At 40.7% G+C, this 20449-nt stretch overlaps 1 protein-coding gene across 1 annotated transcript in view; it reads left to right on the top strand.

The window, feature by feature from the left end:
- The window catches only part of LOC119427195 (otolith matrix protein), a 14096-nt gene extending 13349 nt beyond the window's left edge, over nucleotides 1-747 (top strand). Inside the window, exons 7-8 of the mRNA XM_037694775.1 lie at nucleotides 263-531; nucleotides 697-747. Of these exons, the coding sequence (XP_037550703.1) occupies nucleotides 263-531; nucleotides 697-707 (280 nt within the window). The 3' untranslated portion in view covers nucleotides 708-747. The remainder of the gene's footprint in view (nucleotides 1-262; nucleotides 532-696) is intronic.
- The last annotated feature ends 19702 nt before the right edge of the window (nucleotides 748-20449 follow it).

Raw genomic sequence — 20449 nt, 5'->3', positions numbered from 1 at the left:
GTGTCTGTTCACTGTATGTTTATCTGTTCACAGTATGTGTGTCTGTTCACTGTATGTTTATCTGTTCACTGTATGTGTATATGTTCACTGTATGTGTATCTGATCACTGTATGTGTATCTGTTTACTTTGTGTGTATCTGCTCACTGTGTGTGTATCTGCTCACTGTGTGTGTATCTCTAAGAGCCGTCTGTTGTTTTTTTAAAAGATTTAAGTGAAGGACTGATACATCCTAAGCTGAATCCTCGTCGGTGGCTGCAAAAGCACACAATCTCATAGACATATGGACGTACAGAACACGCCAATGCACGCTCTTTCTTGCCCTCATGCCCTAAATGCTGTGACACCCTCTCTCCTGCAGAATGCGTTTGGCAACAGCACAGAGGGCTTCAGCCTGTTCAGCTCAGCAGGCTATGGCCAATCCGATCTGCTCTTCAGCGATGCCACCTACCTCCTGCAGAGAGTTCTGGGTAGTTACACATCCTGGCTGGGCCCCACCTACACCACCATGCTGCAGGCCTTCGAGTGCGAGGGTGAGCGTGACAACATCCACCTTTTTCACTATGTTGTGAACAGTTGTGTTTATGTGGATTTACTGATGAAGGGTGGGCGCAGAGTGGCTACAGAAGTGTTTTCTGCTTGTGTGTGTGTGTGTGTCCAGTGCAGCTGCTCTCATTATTGCTTTTCACCACCAACAGGCTTCTGCTGATGGAAGAGGGGGAGAGATCCAGCGCACCAACTTCCACCCCATCCTGCTGTCCCCGTCCTTGCGTTCTGCCGTCCCTCCCTGCCATCTGGGTCCTCCGGCTCACTATCTCTGTCTCCTTTCGCTTCGCTTTTCATTTCTGTGTCCTCCCTGCATCTTACAACCAATATCTTGTATTGTTTCCTTGCCCTCTTACCATGTTGTCCAACATGCTGCCTGGCAGGAAAAGAACAACGCTAAGAGCAGCTAATCAGTTATTAAAATGTCCACGATATGTTTAATAAATCCGGACTAAAGTCTCAGAAATATAACTAGACAGTAGAAGAGAAGATGAGGTTATTATTAACTGTCACATTTTGCTTATTTACATAGCATTTATTTTTATTTTGATATTTTAAACATTAATTCTTCCTCAGATGTTCTTCCATCATCTCAAAACCCATTTGCACACCATAAAAGTTCCTGTTCTGAATCTGTTTGTCTGCTGGGACATTTCAGCTTCCTCCACCAGGGTCTGTCTCTGGCACTGAACAACTGGGTGCTATTAACTTTAACATTAGGAGTCTCAGTTACTGTAAATGTGTGTGTGTGTGTGTGTGTGTGTGTGAGGGAGAGAGAGTGTGTGTGACTTTCCCACAGCCATTATTGCCCTAATTGGCTTTCTGGCATGTTATACTGTTAGTGTGTGACAGAGACAAAGTGTGTGTTGGATGTATTGATAGTCACTTTCCCATGGCTTGTATTGCTCACTACTTTGGATCACTGCTTTCTCACGTCTGGTTCGGTGACCCGGCCCATGCAGTACTGCAACATTCACTGCAACATTCACGTTGTTTGTAGAAAGAACATCAAGACTACGATTCCCTGAATGGGTCTTGTGGACAAATTGGATTTTCACTTCTGTTTGCATCGCTCAGATTCCCCAGCGCGCCAAAATACTCTGCTTTTATCCACAGAAACGTCTGTTTTATTCACCGACTGTGCAAAAATAGGAAGACTTTTAATAGTAAAAAACAAAAATTGTGACGAACAGGAGGATGTTCGAGTCTTGCCAGAAGATATTCAGCTTCATTTGTTTATGAATGTATAACAATCATTAACTTTTTAACAGGTTAAAGACAGTGTAGTTGTATGATTACAATAAATCAACCAGATGAGCCAGACTTGACCCACTGAATCACGTACTGTAAAAGGCAGATTAGTCTATAAATCTGCACTTTTTATGTCATTTCCTCCGCCAAGCTCAGATCTGAACTGAAAGCTGGATGAAGTTCTCCTCATCCTGCTGTGCTTCTTGAACATCCACGCAGGAAACATCCACAGCTCGTAGAAAACATACAGCTGCAGGTTTTAGCTTTAAAAGCAAACCATGTGTGTGTTACTAATCTCTGAATTTAACTTGGGTTTGGACCGTTGGTGCTGTTTGTTTTTGATACTCATATCCTATTGCTTAGAACCAGATGTAAATAGTCCTCTGAATATGTAGAGCTGCAAACTTTCTTTTTTAACCAACTAAATAAATAATGATGAAACCCTTCTCTTTCATGGTGACTTCTTCAACTGACACATTTGACACGATAGGAAATGAAATGCAATGAGGAATGTGGTGCAGTGTGTTGGACAAGTGGATCAGGGATATTCAGTCATCGTCAGGGGTTCCTGTAAAGAAAGAGATACTCAAAGCCTCTCCTGGCTTCGCTTCACCTCATTTACAACTTTAATCCCACAGAAAAAGCCTGCTCATGATGGAAAAGTCCCATTTAGTGATGAGCAGTCTGTACACTGAACTGCACTGCAGCAAAATGCTGTAATCGCCATCAGGGCTTGGATTTCTTGCTGCTCGTTCTGCTGTAATGCAACAAAAACACAAAACACTGCCTCAGTACAGTCCTATGAGTGGTGTACTCTACAGTTTTGTAGTGGGTATGCTGTGCTTTGAAACCAAAATACACTGGTTAGGACAATGTAATCATCAATTTATTTAGATTTTCAAACATATTGAACATTTCTAAATTTCTCTAATGTGTATATTTCAATAAATGTACAACAAGAAGTCCGCTGTCCTGGTTACCAGAGAGAGCATCCTGTGCCCCAGCATCAACGTGTGGCATGGAGGCTGCACAGCTGCAGAAAGAAAAGCTTTGCAGAGAGTGGTGAAGGCTGCACAGAAGACTGTTGGAGTCAGTCTCCCCTCCATCACAGACATCTACCCCTCCAGATTCAGGAAGAGGGCCACCTGCATCACGAAGGACCCCACTCACCCAGCACTCACACTTTTTGCCCCACTCCCCTCAGGAAGGAGGTTGAGGAGCATTAAGTGTAGAACCACTAGACTGAGGAACAGCTTCTACCCTGAGGCTGTTAGACTCATGAATCTCTAACCAGAATAATCACTGTGAAAAATCACATCATGTTGCTGCTGATCTGTTTCATGTTGCTGCTGATCTGTTTCAATGTTAATGTGTTCATTCGTGCTCATCTGTTCACACAGACTCATGTTTGTGCTGCTGTTCAGCAAATTGTTTTTGTTCTGCTAGTGCTTCGTGTATTTTTAGTTTAACGTTTTTCTTAGTTCATATCTTAGATCTTATTACTGTTTTTCTTTTACATTTTATACTTTTGTTGGATGTAACTGGGTCCCTGTGTACACAATTTTGTTCCACCTCATGTACCACATGTGGTGCGTATGACAAATAAAGCAACCCTGACTCTCTCTCTCTCTCTCTCTCTCTACTCACAGAAACAGCCTGAAACTCAACCATCCAGGCAGCAAAATCGCAAAAAAGTTAAATCATGTATTCAGTAGCCTGACTCTCACTCCCGTCCTATAGTGAAGAACAATGATTATTAGTAATTTACTGATTCATTTAGACACAAAACGGTTTTAAAAACTAGAAATAAAGGACACAGAAGTAGCCCTCATTGAAAAGTGTAATTGCAACCAAACAGCAACCATGAATTTTTATCTCAATAATGCACACATGAAATGATAGTCCTAATACACTTTGGCTCAGAATGTGAACATGCTGGATATCAAGTCAAGTCAAGGTCAAGGTCAATGTCAATTCAAGTGTCTTTATTGTCATTCTCATCACATGTGGTACAAAAGGTGGAACAAAATGATGTACACAGGTTCCCAGTTACATGCAACAACAGCAAAAATGTAAAGTGTAAAAAGAAACAGTAAATAAGGATGTAAGATATAAACTAAGATATAGCAGCACAAACATGAGTATTTGTGGGTGGATGAGTACGGATGAACACAGCAGCATGAAATAATCAGCAGCACGATATCAGCAGCACAGATAATCAGCAGCACATATCATCAATCAAAGTTGCATTACAGTGATTTTTTTTTATTTTTATGCACACATGAATGATCTAACAAGCTAACGACACGCAGCATGGCTTTTCAAATGACTAATTCACCTTTTCACAAGACTGCTCTGTTCAGCAGCTGTATGAGAGGACTCATTCAACTTTACCCTTTTAGCTGAAATAACAACTTTTTACTCAATTATCTGCCTCCTTGCTTTAAAAAAACCCATTTTCCAACAGTGCTGTATTGTTTTTCAGTTCTCGAGCAAAGGCTGTGCGTCTATAGTGTCAGAACTTTCACTGAACTGGCAAGAGTGCTGATGAGAGCTAAATCACCCAGCAGGGCTATTAGAGGCCTGCAGCATCAAAACGTACTCTGTTTCTTTGACTTGGAGCAAAAATACAATTTTATGAGCTTGTAATCTATCAAAGTTCAATCACGTGAAATGTAACTTTTTGTTTAGTTTTTGTTAGAAGTAGAAAAGTAAAATGTAAAACTGTGTGTGAACAGGAAACTGACTATCGAACAAAGATACTAGAAGAGCTTTGTGAAAGAATTCAGGGTCTGCTTTATGTAGCATCACTCTCAGCTGACCACTGAGTAAACTTCAGCTGATATTTGCATTCAGGGATTTATCTGATACCAGAGGCTAACGCTGTCATGTAGCTTTGAGAGAATTAAAGCCCAATCTTTCCTTCAGAAACATGTATTTTCCGAGGTATAGGAATAAAATGAGCCCTTTGGCTGATTCTAGGCCACTAATTTTCCTTAGACTGACAAGTTTGCAGCTGTAGATGAACATATTCTGTGATATATTCATAAATTAAACGGATTCATTCATTTTTCTGGACTGAATAATTTCGTGCATTGAATTTAATTAAATGTGGACGGAAACGTGTTTATCTTTGACTCACCAACAACAGTGGGTCATTTATTTTAAAACGATTTAAACACATCACACATTTACATTAATTTGGCAAAATTGAAAATAACAACAGGTTAATTAATCAGTTTACAATTAGAAAACCATACGGTGATGGTTTTCTTCACTTCAAGCTATACAACAGACATTTCTAAAAATATCTGGAATGATTTCTAGCAGATAGAAGAGTTAAAGATGGAAAGATGAAGTTTAGAGGGAGGGAGATGGTGTGTGAGTGAAAGTGTTGAACAGAACGGCACCCTCCATTCGAACCCAGCTTTCCTCGGTACGCTCGGTAGTAAACTCGACTCATTACCTCTCTGACGATGAATCAGCGGATACGGAGTTCCAGTTAACGCTACCGGTCCAGCCTCTCCGTAGGATGGCAGAGAACCGTCCGGAGTGGTGGCGGGACTTCATCAACAACAGTTCACCTCACGAGTGGACTCACATGAGTGGAGTCCTTCAGAAGTTCTACTCAGATGTGGAAGATTGCATAATTCCCACAAGACTCGGAAGAGCTCTGGATCATGTCTGGACTTCTGTTCTCCCCAGCACTTCTTCCGTTCGGTTCTGCTCACAGAACTGAACTCGACTGCACTCGACTGGAGCTGCACTCTGCAAAAACTGGTTTGAACTAGGAAGTGCCGACATTTAAAGAGTTCTATTTCCGGTTCATTTGGGAGGTTCCTGATTGGTCAAATCGACCAGACAGGGGTGTGTTTTTGTGACGTAAGAGGTCACTAGAAGTCAGAAAAACAGAAAATGTTTTGGAACAGATTGAAAATGTTTTATAGACAGACGAGAGAAATGTTTGGACGATTTGGGGGGAAAACAGGTGCCAGCTTCTCTGTTTACGTTTGAGAGGATATAAAAACATGACAGTTCGTTCCAACAACTTGTCTTCGACCTTTGACCAACATCACAACTTGCTCATTTCAGACAGAAGATCAGAAAATGCATGAATTACTCCGTAACACATTCCAATTTGATTTCTACTTTGAATGAGGATTAAAAATCACTAATACTGTTTCACAGTTGATTAAAAATGATTAGTTCACTTCAACATTTAAAAATGGTTTGAACTAAACACACTTTGATTATCAAACATTTGTAAAATAGTAATGATAATAAAGAGAGAGTGTTCTTTCAATTGATCAGTGCAGGACACACTTAGAAAGTCTCTGGATGAACTTAATCTTGTGTTTCTGGACTCAAATCAATGAAATACAGTTCTTGTCCCAGGAAGGCCCTCAAGGCCAGATTTGACCTGAGGCTTAGTTCACTACACAGCTTAAATGAGGTAAATTGAAGAGGAATTAGCTAACAGGCTAACAAACTAGCCGACAATAACAGTTAGCTTGTTGCTTTAAAACTGTTTCAAGTGAACAACTCAAAGGTTTATTTAGCAATAATGTTTGCAAAGAAGAAATGTGCGTGCAAGAACAGACGAGTGTCATGGTTATGTTTTTTGGTTTAAGTAGTTTCATGGCTTCTCTCGAGGGCGCTGGTTTGATTCCCTGTACTGACAACATCAAAATGTGGGTGGAAAAGGTGAAACATCCACACCTGCCTCCACCCTCATTTGTCCCACTCTGCGCCCTTGAGCAAGGCACTTAACCCCCACCGTCTGCCCCCCCAGGCACACTAGATATCAGCTCTCTGCTCCACACAGAGGGCTGTGGTAGCTCGGTGGTCTGTGATTGAGTCAGGAAGGACATCTGGAGTAAAAACAATCACCAAGTCATGTAAGCTAGTTCACTGTGGGGACCCCTGAAGAATGAAAGAGCAGTCGAAAGATGAAGAAGAAAGAAGTTGTATGGCTTCTCTCACATCTGGTCAACACACCTGATGTGTTTTCTGATTTCTGAATCATTCAGTTATGGATTCAGTCCATGCTCCTTCGTTTTGTTGTTGTTCACTTTAGGTTGTTTAGTTTTACTCACATTGTTTAGGTACTGTACCATCCCCTGCCATGCCAACCTTTTGTTTTTAGTAAAACTTTGGATATCTTCGCCTCTCGCCCTTGAGCACATCACTTGCCTATTTGAATCCTTCGGAGAGGCTGTTCAGTCTTGTTGGTAACCAGTTTATTTGAGAGCAAGTAGTCAACTCTGACAATGTGTTCACACTTGTCGATTAACGAGTAGCTTACCTCAAAATGTGTTTCTGATTGGATACCTGCTCTGCGTGAGGATTCTCATCGCATCACAAAGATCAGTGACAGAGCAGATCTGCCTGTGTTTCTGTAAAAGTACTTCTCACATCTGAAGTATATTTTTATTTTAACACAGCTCAGAGCCACCTTGGAAGAATTTATGTTTAACTTTTATTAGGCCCAACCAGGGGTGGAAATAACGAATTACAAATACTCACATTACTGTAATTAAGTAGATTTTGGGGGTACTTGTACTTTTATGAATATTTTTTTTCAAGTGTGTAATTTTACTCATACTTAAGTACAATTTAGACCATGTAATCTACTTTACTTTTAAAATCAGAAGTCGTTACTGAGTACGGCCGCAATTTGAATTAATATTCAAACCAGAAGGCTGCAAAGTTCAGAGCTTGATGGTCATCTTGCTGGTGCTACAGACACCATGGAGCTCCTGGTTAAAAAGCAATTAATACTCAGAAGTTTTTGAGAAGAGTACTTTGTACTTTTATGTAAGTATTTTTTATAACACCAGTACTTTGAGTACAAATTTTCAGTACTGTTTCCACCTCTGGGCCTAACTGTGTCAGAGTAAAGGCAGAAGGTTTTAACAGAAAACTTTTGGGGGCATTATGTTGTCGGTGTCAACACACTGCTCAGATTGTTGTCGTGTGATTAACGCAACACAAAGTAGCTAACAGCGACTACAGTGGGTCCAAACAGCTTTTAACAAAACCAAAAGTATTAAACTGAAGAGAAATTCACCCATACAGTGCCCTGTAATCCACTCTGATTATCGTTAATCACCTGGCAGCTGAGCAGACTTTTTGTTACGCTCAGACGTCCAGGTAATAAATCTGCTGTTGTGAGGGGTCACGTTAGTTTAGTAGGAGGTTCTGCTGCGGGGCCCAGGATGGATTGACAAATGTGTGTGGACAAAAGGGGCTGGACCACCTCTGAAGATGGTTTGAGGAAAACTGTTTTTACAACACGATGAGGTCATTAAATCTGTAGTTAGTGCTATTTAAATCCAATGTATTTAAGAACTCATTTTAACAACAGGTGTGAACAGCTCCTTAATGGTTCAAAAGTCTGCCTCACAAAAGAGCACGCTCAAGAAGTTAGTTTCTCAATTATTTTAGCTCTATTTGTGTAGCTCAAGCAGTCTGTGTCATTTTGAAGTGAAAACTCATTTCTGGTCTTAAAGTTTCCACCAACATCTAAACCGTTTTCTAAAGGGCATAATCTTATATCTTGTTGTGGCTTTGAATTGATAAAGCCTCTCAGACGGGAAGCGAAACGTCTTCAGCTTCAGAATAGAAGTCCAGCTGATTTTTTAAACCTTTATTTGGACTGAAAACGTGTGGAAAAAGGTCTAAATTACACTTTTATTCCAAGACGTTTCTGCTTCTTTACTTACAGGAGCTCCAGCTTCTCCCTGATGCGTGTTTGTGTGAATTCATGCAGACTCGGACAAACAAGATGACAATCTTTGGCAACTCTGCGGGTGTCTTTATTTACGTCGACACCAGTGGTGGTGCGGATGGGACACGATTCGCCCAGAGGTTGTGGGGCGACAGCGGCATAGAAGAGAAGGATGACAGTGATGGAGAGAGAGAAGATCGAAGAGTGACAGGTAATCCATCAGAGGCCTGACTGTCATTATTCAATTATCACTTTCTCACTTCTCTTGATAACCCCAGCACACACACAAACACACACAGGCTTCACACGCAGTAAGAAGTTGGTTTATGTATCCTCTTACTGGAGGTGGTGTGTGGGTGGCGAGGTGGAGTGGGACATGACTCTAGTTTCTTAAATGCTTTTAGTTCAGCAGACCTTTAAATCTCCACTCCTTCCTCTCGTTACTTACATCTTTCATCACCATCCCCCCACCGTCACTTCTTCCTGTTGTCTTCTACTATATAACCCCTTCATACACCCACCTCTCCCTCCATCTGTCGCCACCATAGGCGTTACAACAATTATATGTGAAGGGGACATGTCCCCATCACATTTATAGGAGCCATAGGTGTCGCGGTAATAATTTGTGAAGGGGTCAAAGTTTTTTTTTGTCGACGGGAGGGGGAGACACCTCTGTTGCACACTAACTTAGCGCTACTTTAATGCAGGCAGTTGTTTATTGGAGTGGGGGGTTAGGATGCACGAGAGAAGTGGAGCGCTACATCTGTAGCATCTTTTTTCATTCAACCTTTATTTATACCAATTAATACCATTGAGCCTCGGGGACTCATTTACAAGAAAGACCTGATTTTAACAAAGAGTGATGACAACAGTGGACAACAACGACAACAATAGACAATCATAAATAAAGCATACACATTGAGAAAAACAAGTGAAAGAAAATGGTATAAAAATGAAATAAGAACAGCTAGGTTGTAAGGCGATTTAGAAAACTAAAAACAGGAACATGCTTGTGTTGGTTTTTGCCATGAATGTAACAGATTCTTAAAGGCACTTAGAGAGGTCAAGGTCGAGAGCTTCAGATCTTTTTGCAAGATATTCCAGAAAACAGGAGCGGAGTAGGAGAAGGACCTTTTGCCTAGTTCAGTCCTCACTGAGGGAACACTGCAGGTAATAATGTCCTAAAAGCGCACGCTGTAACTGCACTCACACAGAGACATGTGGGAGGAGATGTATGAAGGCAACAGACCAAGAAGTGATTTAAAGATGAAAATGTACCAGTGAGAGAGTCTGCATGAAGTTAATGATAACCAGTTAACCAGTGAATACAGGGTGCAGTGATGGGTACGATAGTTTCAGCCAGTTATGCATCTTAGCGCACCATGATAGACAGTGTCCAAATCTTAGTTAGCACGTCTGTGTTGTGTGTTACTAGCTTGGTGCTACGTTAGTGCTAGTATTTGTCGTGGGTGGGGGCGGGTGTTGTGTTAGAATGTGTGAGAGAAGCGGAATGTCCTCTATTCACACAGGGAGAGCTGTTGGTCAGGCTACTTTTTGTCGTATTGCACTCTCTAAAATAGTTGTTGAATCAAGTGTTTACAAATGTGGATAAATGTAGATGTTTAAAAATCTGTTAAAATACACCAGAATGCAGGAAATTACATCTACTTTATTCAAAATTTTCTGGGGGAGAACCCCAGACCCCAGATTCCCCCGGAGGAGCTGGACCAAGTGGCTGGGGAGAGGGAAGTCTGGGCCACCCTACTTAGGCTGCTACCCCCACGACCCGACCCCCGATAAGCGGAAGAAAATGGATGGATGGATGGATGGATGGATGGATGGACCCCAGACTCCCCACCTCCACTTTATAAATGCTTCTAACACCAATGGTCGCCACCATTTCAACTTCTTTTCCCCTCTCTCCACAGTTTATTCCATCTCCTCAGCCACTAAAAGAAACATGGAGGATGATGAGATGCCAGGGACTTATCACTCTGATCCTACAATGCTCTCCAGATCACTCGCACAATAAAAGCCAAGCAGAGAAAGCACACTCACACCCAGGAACACACACGGGACAAGGCTCATGAGACTGGCTATCAGTGGTATGGTTTTGCACTCAGTTTGTGTGACTGGGCATGTTGCATCCATAATGATGCATGCGCTGGGGGACCATGAGCAGCCGATTGGGTGTGAAGCATCGGGGAGGAGGATGTTTGTTCATGTTAGTTGGTGTGTAATTGAACAGGGGTGCGACAAAGAGCTGCAGTCTGAAAAGTTTTGCACAGAAAGGTGGACATGAAACACTAGATGGCACTGTCCTCCCAGTGGGCCTCAGAACTCTGGGACTTTATCAGCTGGTATCCATTAAGGGAAGGGAAGTCTGATTGTCATCACTGCATGTTCCCATACATGGTGCCAGGTGGCGCAGTGGGCATCTATGTAAAATGCCTCAAGAAATACATTTTATGCACTCTCAACACCTTTTCAGAGATGTTGCTGCACTGCTTCTGCATCCTTCTATTTTACATCCACTCCATTCTTTTCCGTTTCGCCCAAACGACCTTTCTTCCCTCCTTCTCCTACTTATTTTGTCCTTCTTCTCTTCCAGCTCTTTCTGTCCTCCCCTTGTTAGTTTTACGCTTTATTTTACTCAGTTCTTTCTTTTTTAATTTTCTTTTCTTTTACTTCATATTGCTGTTTTTCTTCAAATTCATCATCCATTTGAATTTCTTCCTTTTCTTTTCATTTAAACTCTCCAGAACATTTTAAACTACATCGATTTTAGCAACAAAATGTACTTAGAGTGCTGAACAGTGGTGATTTTAGCCGCTTTCGTCTGGAAAAAGTGCTGAGTTAACTTTTAACTCAGTACCCCTGAAAAATAAAAAAAACATCATTATGATTTTGTAAGAAAACTCAGTTCTCAAACCTTAGAGTCACCAAAATATTGAATAATTTTGAATAAATATGGAATAAATGATGACACTCTTAAACAGGCCAGTAAAATCTATAATTTTTTTGCACAAGTCGGATCCTCAACGCCATCTGTCAATCAACCCAGTAGGTTTGTCAGCAACTGACCAATCATCTACCTCAATTTGTCTCTAAGTGAACGCCCCCTTACCTGCAGGAGCTCCACCCCCTTTTCCTCCAACAACATTGTTGGAGTTTTGCATTTCAAACCCTTTGCGGTCGTAGGGATTTTGTGAAAAATCGTCAGGAAAAAAAAAAGTTAAATGTTGTCATTGGAGGACATGTAATTCAGGCAGAGTTAGCCTGAGTGTTCAGAAGGTGTAATACAGTTTATTCCATTTTCAAATCCTAAACAGAGTTTGGAAAAATTGCAAAAGATGATAAAGGCCAATGGCCGACCTCATGAACAGCTGAATACAACAGTGATAAACAGGAAGTACCACATGTTCATCTGCACGAAGGTAACTGCAGGGAAATCCTCCATTTTTTGTCATAATTACATGCTTTATGGTTAAATTACAGGTTAATGTTTAAAGCTAGTTGTGCTTCTTTTTGCGTGTTTTAAATGTAGCTATATGTTGCAACTTCTGGTTGCATAAGTTTAGTCTTTGTTTGTTATGATCAGTTAACACTAAACTGATTTTGTACAAAGCATTTATTAGGTTGTGTAATGAAAAGTGAAGCGCTACGTCTGTATCATCTTAGCTAGTGCGTCTGTGTTGCGTGCCACTAGCTTAGCGCTGCGTCTTGTTACTCTCCAAAATAGTTATTGAATAATAATAATAATAATGTCATCACAATGTCAGCACTGTATGTTTCCATACAATGGCGAAATTAGTCTCTGCATTTAACCCATCCACCACAAGTTGGTGCAGTGGGCAGCTATTGAAAGCGCCCGGGGGACATTTTGGGGATGAGACGTGCTGCCCAGAGAATCAAGTGTTTACTTATGTAAACGTAGACGCTTAACAACCCGTTAAAATACACCAGAATGCAGTAAATGGCATCTACTTTATTCAAAAATTTCCCACTAGTGTCCCCCACCCCCAACTTTACTAACTCTTCTGATGCCAGTGCCAGGAGCCGTTGTCTATGGAAGCGAAAGTGTCTCAATTGCCAAATTAAAATGGATTAATAGAAATGCTTTTCATTTTCAAAATATGGAACACTTTGCGGGGGCGGTGAGTGAAAATGAAAAAGCAGTTTCCTCTTAGTTTTCTCTGTAGTTGTGTCACAAAATGATCAGTGTTGAGATGAAAATGAAAACACAGTTTGGATGATCTATTAGCAATTTCATTTATGAGTCAAAAAATGCAGCTTTGACTTTGAAATGAAAAAGCATTTCTGCTAATTCATTTTAATTTTCGAATTTGACATTTCAAAGTGAATTTTGGTCTCGTTTTACAGGGACATGTGTTGAAAATTAAACGTTAAACGTCATTTTATTTATCATTTTAATTAATTTACAAATTGAGCAGTCTTGAATACGAAAATGAAAATGCAGTCTGGATGATTTATTTTTTAATTTTATTTACGAGTCAAAACATGCAGCTTTATTTTGAAAATGAAAAGGCATTTCTATTAATCCATTTTAATTTGAAAACTGAGACTCATTTGCTTCCATAATTGTCAGTACTGGGGGCTGAGCACCCCCGAAGGTCACATTCTAGAATCTCCCCTGGTGCTGGAAATAAAGGACCTCAGATTCAAACAATTATATCACTTATTAGGCCCTGTTTACACGAAAACAATTTCTGGTGAAAATGGAAGAGTTTCGTTGTGTTTATACTGTTCATTTACACGAAAATAGAGAATGTTTTCTCTGACAACGGCATAATTTGAGAAACGTCCCGGTGTCCGTTATTGTGTAAAAAAATAAATAAATAAATAAATCTTTTCTGTCAGGGAATCCCTGGCGCATGCGCAGTATGACGCAAAACGTTTTCCTACAATCCACTGAAGAAGAAACTATCCACTATGGCGGATACCAGAGCATTGTTTGTGCTTCTGAGTCTGATATATCTAACTCCAGCTCTCCAACACAGTGCTCATTTTCTACCTCTTTACTTAAATCATCGAAAATTGTGTTTTTTTGGGTTTTTTTACGCATGCACACTTAGTTTCAAAGAACATAACACCAACTAGTGGCGTGGCGGAGGAATTACACCATTTCCACGTCTATCGTTGCTGTGTAATCAGAAATTGTAATTAAAATATTTTCATAGAAATGTGTACATAGAAATGGGGAAAAAAAAAAATGTTTTCACTGGATTGTTGTCGTGTAAACAGGACCTTAGACTGTTAATACTAAAACACTGCAAGAATTGTTAGAAATTTCAATGCATGCAGTGGAGCTCGTTCAACCAGATCAGTCTGAGGAGGGTGAGACAAGACAACAAAAACTATTTGTTTACTTGTTACTATAAAACATCATGGACGTGGACCCCTGTTTTAACTTCTGATTTTATTGAATCTCAGTAAAATGTTGTTGGAGACACATTCACTTTGTGAATAATTTTGTTTTATATCTAGTCCCTTTGCTTTGGCTACTTGTCTCTCTTCTTTTTTCTCTAGCGTTTCTCTCCTCTCCTCCTCTCCTCCTCTCCGCTCGTCTCCTCCATGCAGCAGCAGCTCTCTAATGTTGTTAGGACATGCTCTCATTAATAACCTACACTCTGAGAGTCTTTGCTAGTGGAGCGTGAATCTGGTCCGTTTGGGGACGAATAGAGGGTGTTTCACTGTGTGTGATGGCGCGTGTGCGTGCATGAAACAGAGAGAGGAGACACACAGGAGAGAAAGCACACAAGCCATGTTGATTTCTCCCATTGTTTCATGATGGTGGATCACTGGGGATCCAGCTTGCTTTAAGTGTGTGTGAGCTGCAGGTGGATGTGTGGCTCAGCATCAGTCGTCCTTGAGTCTGACCCCGTTGAGGGACCTTGCCTTTGGGCACCTCGTGGCCCTGTACTCATTAAAGGCACACACACATTCACACGCCTCAAAGATGAGCTGTCACGCACCCCCCAATTACAGGTAGACCACAGGTCTGGTCTTCAAAGTTTGCCAAGTCCAACTCCTTTCCTTAAGAAAAAGAATAATTTGTGAGTTTCCATTTCTAAACCTCGTTAGGAGGAGAGGATGACTCAAGTCTCACTGATAAACATGAAAGCGAAGATAATGGCCACAGTCAGGCAATTAGTGGTGACAGGAGAAGTTAGGGGATGTTAGCGAGTGTAAGGCAGCCCAAGTTTAACAAGGGTGTGTGTGTGTGTGTGTGTGTGTGTGTGTTTGGGAGCAGCAGGTAAGAGTGTATGTTAGATTTGTGCCACCTCTGTCCGTTTCTGCACTCCATAACAAGCCGACAGGTGTAGGAGGTGGCAGCAGGCTGGACACTGACTAATGCGAGGCTAATGGTCACACACACGCACACACACACACCATCACATACACCACACCCTCACATACACAGAAGTAATGTATTGCACAATCATTGTTGTCTAACCTTAATTGTACACTGAGCAAAAACAAAAAGGAGGAGGCAGGGGATGAGAGGGGGTGATTAAATAGTCTTGTTAGTCCACAGTGTGGTTGAGAACATTAAGAGCTGATCCATCCATTAGTGTAACACACACACACACACACACACACACACACACACACACTATGCATATCCGCTCATATTGATTGCACAAGTTAAAATAGTCTCTGCTTGGTGAGTCAGAGAAGTCTCACAGGGTAGGAGCCAGCAACATACACACTTTACAAAATAAACTAAAGCATCACATTTAAACGCACACGGTCTGAGTCTGTCTCCATCAAACATATTAATTCTCCATCACTTACCCCTTCTGTCACATGTGTGAGCATCGGCTCATTAAAACTCTCCAAGCTCCCTCCCACTCCTCCCCATTGCTCTCACAAGTGGACAGGGCTCTCCAGTTTTTATGGAGGTGGAAACAGAGGGTGGGTAAACCCCCCCCCCCCCCCACACACACACACACACAGACACACACTGATCTGGATAAAAGGAGGAGGTAAAGCCAGAAGGGATGTCAAATAAGAGGAAATGAGGGGAAAAAATAACAGGTGGAGAAGACAAACAAAAGGAGGAGGGAGGATTTTTGCAAATAGGATGAAGAATGAGCAAAGAATGGGAAGGACAAACGGTCTGGAAAAGGGAGGATAGAGGAGGTGGTGAGTGGGAAGGACACCGGATTAAATTCAGACGGTTAATGAGAAATTAAAAACACACTAAACAGAGAGATGAAAGGATGACGATTTCTTAAAGTATATATCACCCAGCAGCTTTGGTTCCTGGGATTAAACAAAGATATCCATCCATCCATCCATCCATCCATCCATCCATCCATCCATCCATCCATCCATCCATTATCTTTCCTGCATCTTCCTTTCTGGGTCACTGGTGCCCATGTCCAGCAGTCACTGTGTGAGAGGTTGGGGACACCCTGGACATGTAGTCCATCACAGGGACACATGGAGACAACCATTCACTCTCTCTCACACCTGGAGACAATTTAGAGTTACCGATCAGCCTAACATGCATGTTTTTGGTCTGTGGGAGGAAACCAGAGTACCCGGAGAAAACCCATGCATGCACGGAGAGAACATGCAAACTCCACCCAGAATGGGCCCCGGACTGGGATTTGAACCGAGGACCTTCTTGTTGAGAGGCAGTAGTTCTACCACCTGAGCTACCGTGCCACCCCTGTTTGTGAAAGTCAGTTTTTAATTGCAAGAGGGAAAACTTGACCAGCCATAATGGTTATTCTATTCTATTCTATTCTATTCTATTCTATTCTATTCTATTCTATTCTATTCTATTCTAAAACAAGTGTAACTTCTGGCTAAGACTGATCTTTCTAATCTTTTTCTATTTTGAGAAATGATACAGTTGTAGCTGTTTTGGTCAAACTTTAAAAATATCCATGAATAAATATGTGTTAGGACGATGCTCAGCTACTACCACATCAACTCTTAGCTCAATATTTGTACATTTGGCTAAGTTATAGCCATTTGTGCGTTGTTGAGTTCAGATCAACTGTGGCAGCCATCTTGTACTGGAATGCCTCCAAAAGTTAAAAAGTTGTAAACGTACATCCAGTGAACATTTTCTAAAAGTTTAATTAAATCCTGCTTATTAGTTCATTAGATATTTTGTTAACAGACACAGTGTTGACTGTAAGTAGTAAATGACAAGCTTTTATTAAATCTTCTGTTAGTGCTCAGAACACACGTTTGGTGTCAGCCTCAGCTACTACCACACCAAACTGTACGTCCTTATTTGTAAAACTGATTGAGATACAGCCATTTTGGGGGTTTTGACAATCAGTTAGCCATGGCAGCCATTTTGGGTTGGGTTGACCAGAAATGTTAATCCGTTGTAGATAAACATTCATTGATTACTTTTTATATGTTTCATTAAAATTTGTCTAGTAGTTTTCAAGATACTTTGCTAACAGACGGACACATAAACACATTCACACACAGAGACATGAGCAAAAACATGATCACCCTTCTGCCTTCAGCAACGGGCAGTAAAGTTTGAGAGAATACGGTTTAGAGGAAAGCAGATACATCCAGTGGATGATCAGTAAATTAAATTGATCAGAAAGGGAAGAAGCAAACAGTAAATTTAAGAAATGAAGCATACAAGGAGGAGCTGGGAAGACATTTCTCCTCATGCTCTCATAATTTCCACGTATATTCTTCTTATTATCACAGTTTAGGTTTAATCTTCCGCCCAGCACTGTTTTAATAATCAGGGCGATGTAACTTATTACCTCTTTATTGCCATTTATTATGATAAATGTGTGCGAAGCAGACCTGTTATTAATTTGATCCGGGCACAATCAGTCAACATGCTGATGATAATAACTCCTGATTGTTGTGATTTAGTCCCAACGCCACGACAGCTGGAGATGAGTTGAAGGACCATTAGTTACAGAGAGATGGAGGGGAACAAGGGAAATAGCAAGAAAATAGAAGCGTGTCAGTCAGGAAGCAAAAAGGAGTGAGAAAAATAAAGAGCGAGGAGCAGCAAGAAAACATGGACGACAAAAAAGAAGAATTCAAAAATGAGGAGAGAATATTAAATTAACTTCAAATTAGGAACATGTTCACCAACTGAAAAAATAATACATGATGGAGCTTTCCTGTGACTTACAATATGTAGTGAAATGTTAGTAAATCCCTCTTTTATCACTGGGACAATTTTTAATCAAACAATATCACTGACTGCAGAGGATCAGGCATTTGACCTCTGACCTTTGTTCCCTCACTGGGATAAACAGCAGCAAGTTTTACAAGCTGTGCTGTCGCATAATTTAACATCAACAGCATGAATTTAAGATCTGTTCAGCTTCAGAATAAAACTGAACGTGCAGTCAGTCAACAGCAAGCTACAGTGTGTGAGTGCAGCGCATGGGACACAAAGTCAGACCAGTCACAAAATCATAGATTACATTTGATGACAACGGACCTGAGTGAAAAATGAAATACAACCGAACAGACAAAACCGACTAGATTTTATGATGGGAGGAAGAAAGCTGCGATGCATAAACAGTGCCTGGGAAAATCTGAACTTCTAGTTATAAGACATAGTTGCTAAAAATAGTTTGCCAGGAAGTCAAGGTCAAGAGCTTCAGATCTTTTTGCAAGATATTCCAGGAAACAGGAGCGGAGTAGGAGAAGGTCCTTTTACCTAGTTCAGTCTGCACTGAGGGAACACTGCAGGTAATAATGTCCTGAGAGCGCACGCTGTAGCTGCACTCACACAGAGACATGTAGGAGGAGATGTATGAAGGCAGCAGACCAAGAAGTGATTTAAAGATGAAAATGTACCAGTGAGAGAGTCTGTGTGAAGTTAATGATGTCCAGTTAACTAGTGAATACTGGGTGCAGTGGTGGGTACGATAATCACAGCCAGTTATGAATCTTATTGCGTCGTGATAGACAGAGTCCAACATCTGCAGGGTTCTTGTAGGAGCGTTCATGTAAATAATGTCACCGTAATCAATGGAGGGAAGGAAAGTCACAGTTACAAGTTGTTTCCTAGCATTTAGAGTTAGACAGGATCTGTTTCTGAAAAAGAAACCCCGTTTAACTTTCAGTTTCTGTACCAAGTTTTCCACATGGAGCTTAAAAGAGAGATGCAAATCAACCAAGACACCCAAATATTTGTAGGAACCGACAAACGCAATAGAATCAGAGTCAGAATCAGAATAAGCTTTATTATCATTGTACCGCGATACAGCGAGAATATTGGGGCACCATCCGAGGATTAAATCAGAGGAAGAACTGCTGGGACCAACTTCCTGTTTGAAAACAGCATCCCTTTGGTTTTGTTGGTGTTTAGGACAAATTTGAGACGGAACAAGTCTGACTGGATGCTGTTGAAAGCAGATTGTAAAAGCTGGAAAACCTTAGCAACTGTTTTTGCTCAACCATAAACAACTGTATCGTCAGCATAGAAATGTATGGATGCATCAGGGATGATCTGACCCACATTACCTATGTAGATTGTAAAGAAGGTGAGTCCTGAGACTGAGCCCTGTGGTACACCATTGTTGATCGTTAAATAACTGGAGGAAGTACCGTTTTGTTGAACACATTGTCTCCAATCTGAAAGACAGTTAGTGAAACAACCATTGGTGTGAGGTGAAAAACTAATTTCTGAGAGCTTTTGACACAAGATGTCATGGTCCACAGTGTTGAAAGCTTTAGGCAGGTTTAAGAAAAGTGCAGCACAATAATCCTTAGCATCCAGTGCTTCAACATCATTAAAAACCTTCAACAAAACAGTCATTGTGCTGTGCTGTTTCCTGAAACCAGATAAGTTTGTAATCAATGTTTGCAAAAGTCCATTTTTATATTGCAAAAGGCAAAACTTTACAACCCCTAATGGTTATTTTATCTGATGAAAATTTAAAAAAATCATGTGCGACTTCTGGCTCTTTCGTTTAGATCTATGGCTCGTGGTAAAAGGTTTATGTTCGGCTCAGTTTCTAGCTCTGCAAAGTCACTTGAAACATGCCACAGATTCTGTCACCCAGAACATGGTGATTCTTGCAATCACTCAAATGTAACTGGACATATATTTTTGAGTCTTGAAAATGTTTACCTTCTAATCTGAGTAGCTTTTAAAGAAATGTTCAGATTTCCTTTTCTAAAAAAATATTCAGTTGAACACATTTCCTATTTATTAACAACAAATCTCTGGGAGCCACCCATTTTCACTCTGCCAATTTTCCAAAATGCAATCTTGTTTGAAATAATATTTTTACTGTAGTAACTTTAAGTCACTGACTTTGGGTAAAACATGACTTGGGATTTTGCAGGAATGTGTCAAAAATAATCAAACGAAAGATGAAATAACTTCTCATTTATAGGCTAAATATAAATATATTTTTGATAGGTTGCATTCTAAGTTTAAAGATTCTGGTATATTTCAAATTATTCTAACAAGAACTTCTCATAAAGAAACATCTGAAAGCATCTTTCAGCTCTTTCCTTCAACTGATGACTCTGATGTACATCTGATGGTCAACGTGCGCCTGCGCTTTGAAGATTTAGCACAAAATAATGAAACAAGGTCGACAACATGTGTGCACACTCAGCCATTGTTTCGTGTGTGGTCTTGAAATGAGCATGTGAAAAGGTTCAATAAAGCACAAAGTCCTTCATGCTCTGTTTGAGCTACCAGGACTATTTGTTTTGGCTCCCTTGCATCGCCTTAATCTTTCAACTTGCAGGACGGCATATTAGGAAAGCTGCTTAATAAAGCTGAACCGATTGTGGCTCCTGATTACAAGCCCTGGTTCACTTGTAAATGGGCTCTTTAAACATAAAGGGAATTATTACAAAAAATAGGCAATAAAGTGAACTTTTATACTTTAGCTTTAAAGAGAAGTAAAGGAGCAACTTTAAGT

Source organism: Nematolebias whitei, chromosome 21 (genome assembly GCF_014905685.2).
Source record: "Nematolebias whitei isolate Nwh7 chromosome 21, NemWhi1, whole genome shotgun sequence".
NCBI classification, from domain to species: Eukaryota; Metazoa; Chordata; class Actinopteri; order Cyprinodontiformes; family Rivulidae; genus Nematolebias; species Nematolebias whitei.
Note: the sequence above shows the minus strand (reverse complement) of the source record. Positions and strands in the feature narration are given on the sequence as shown.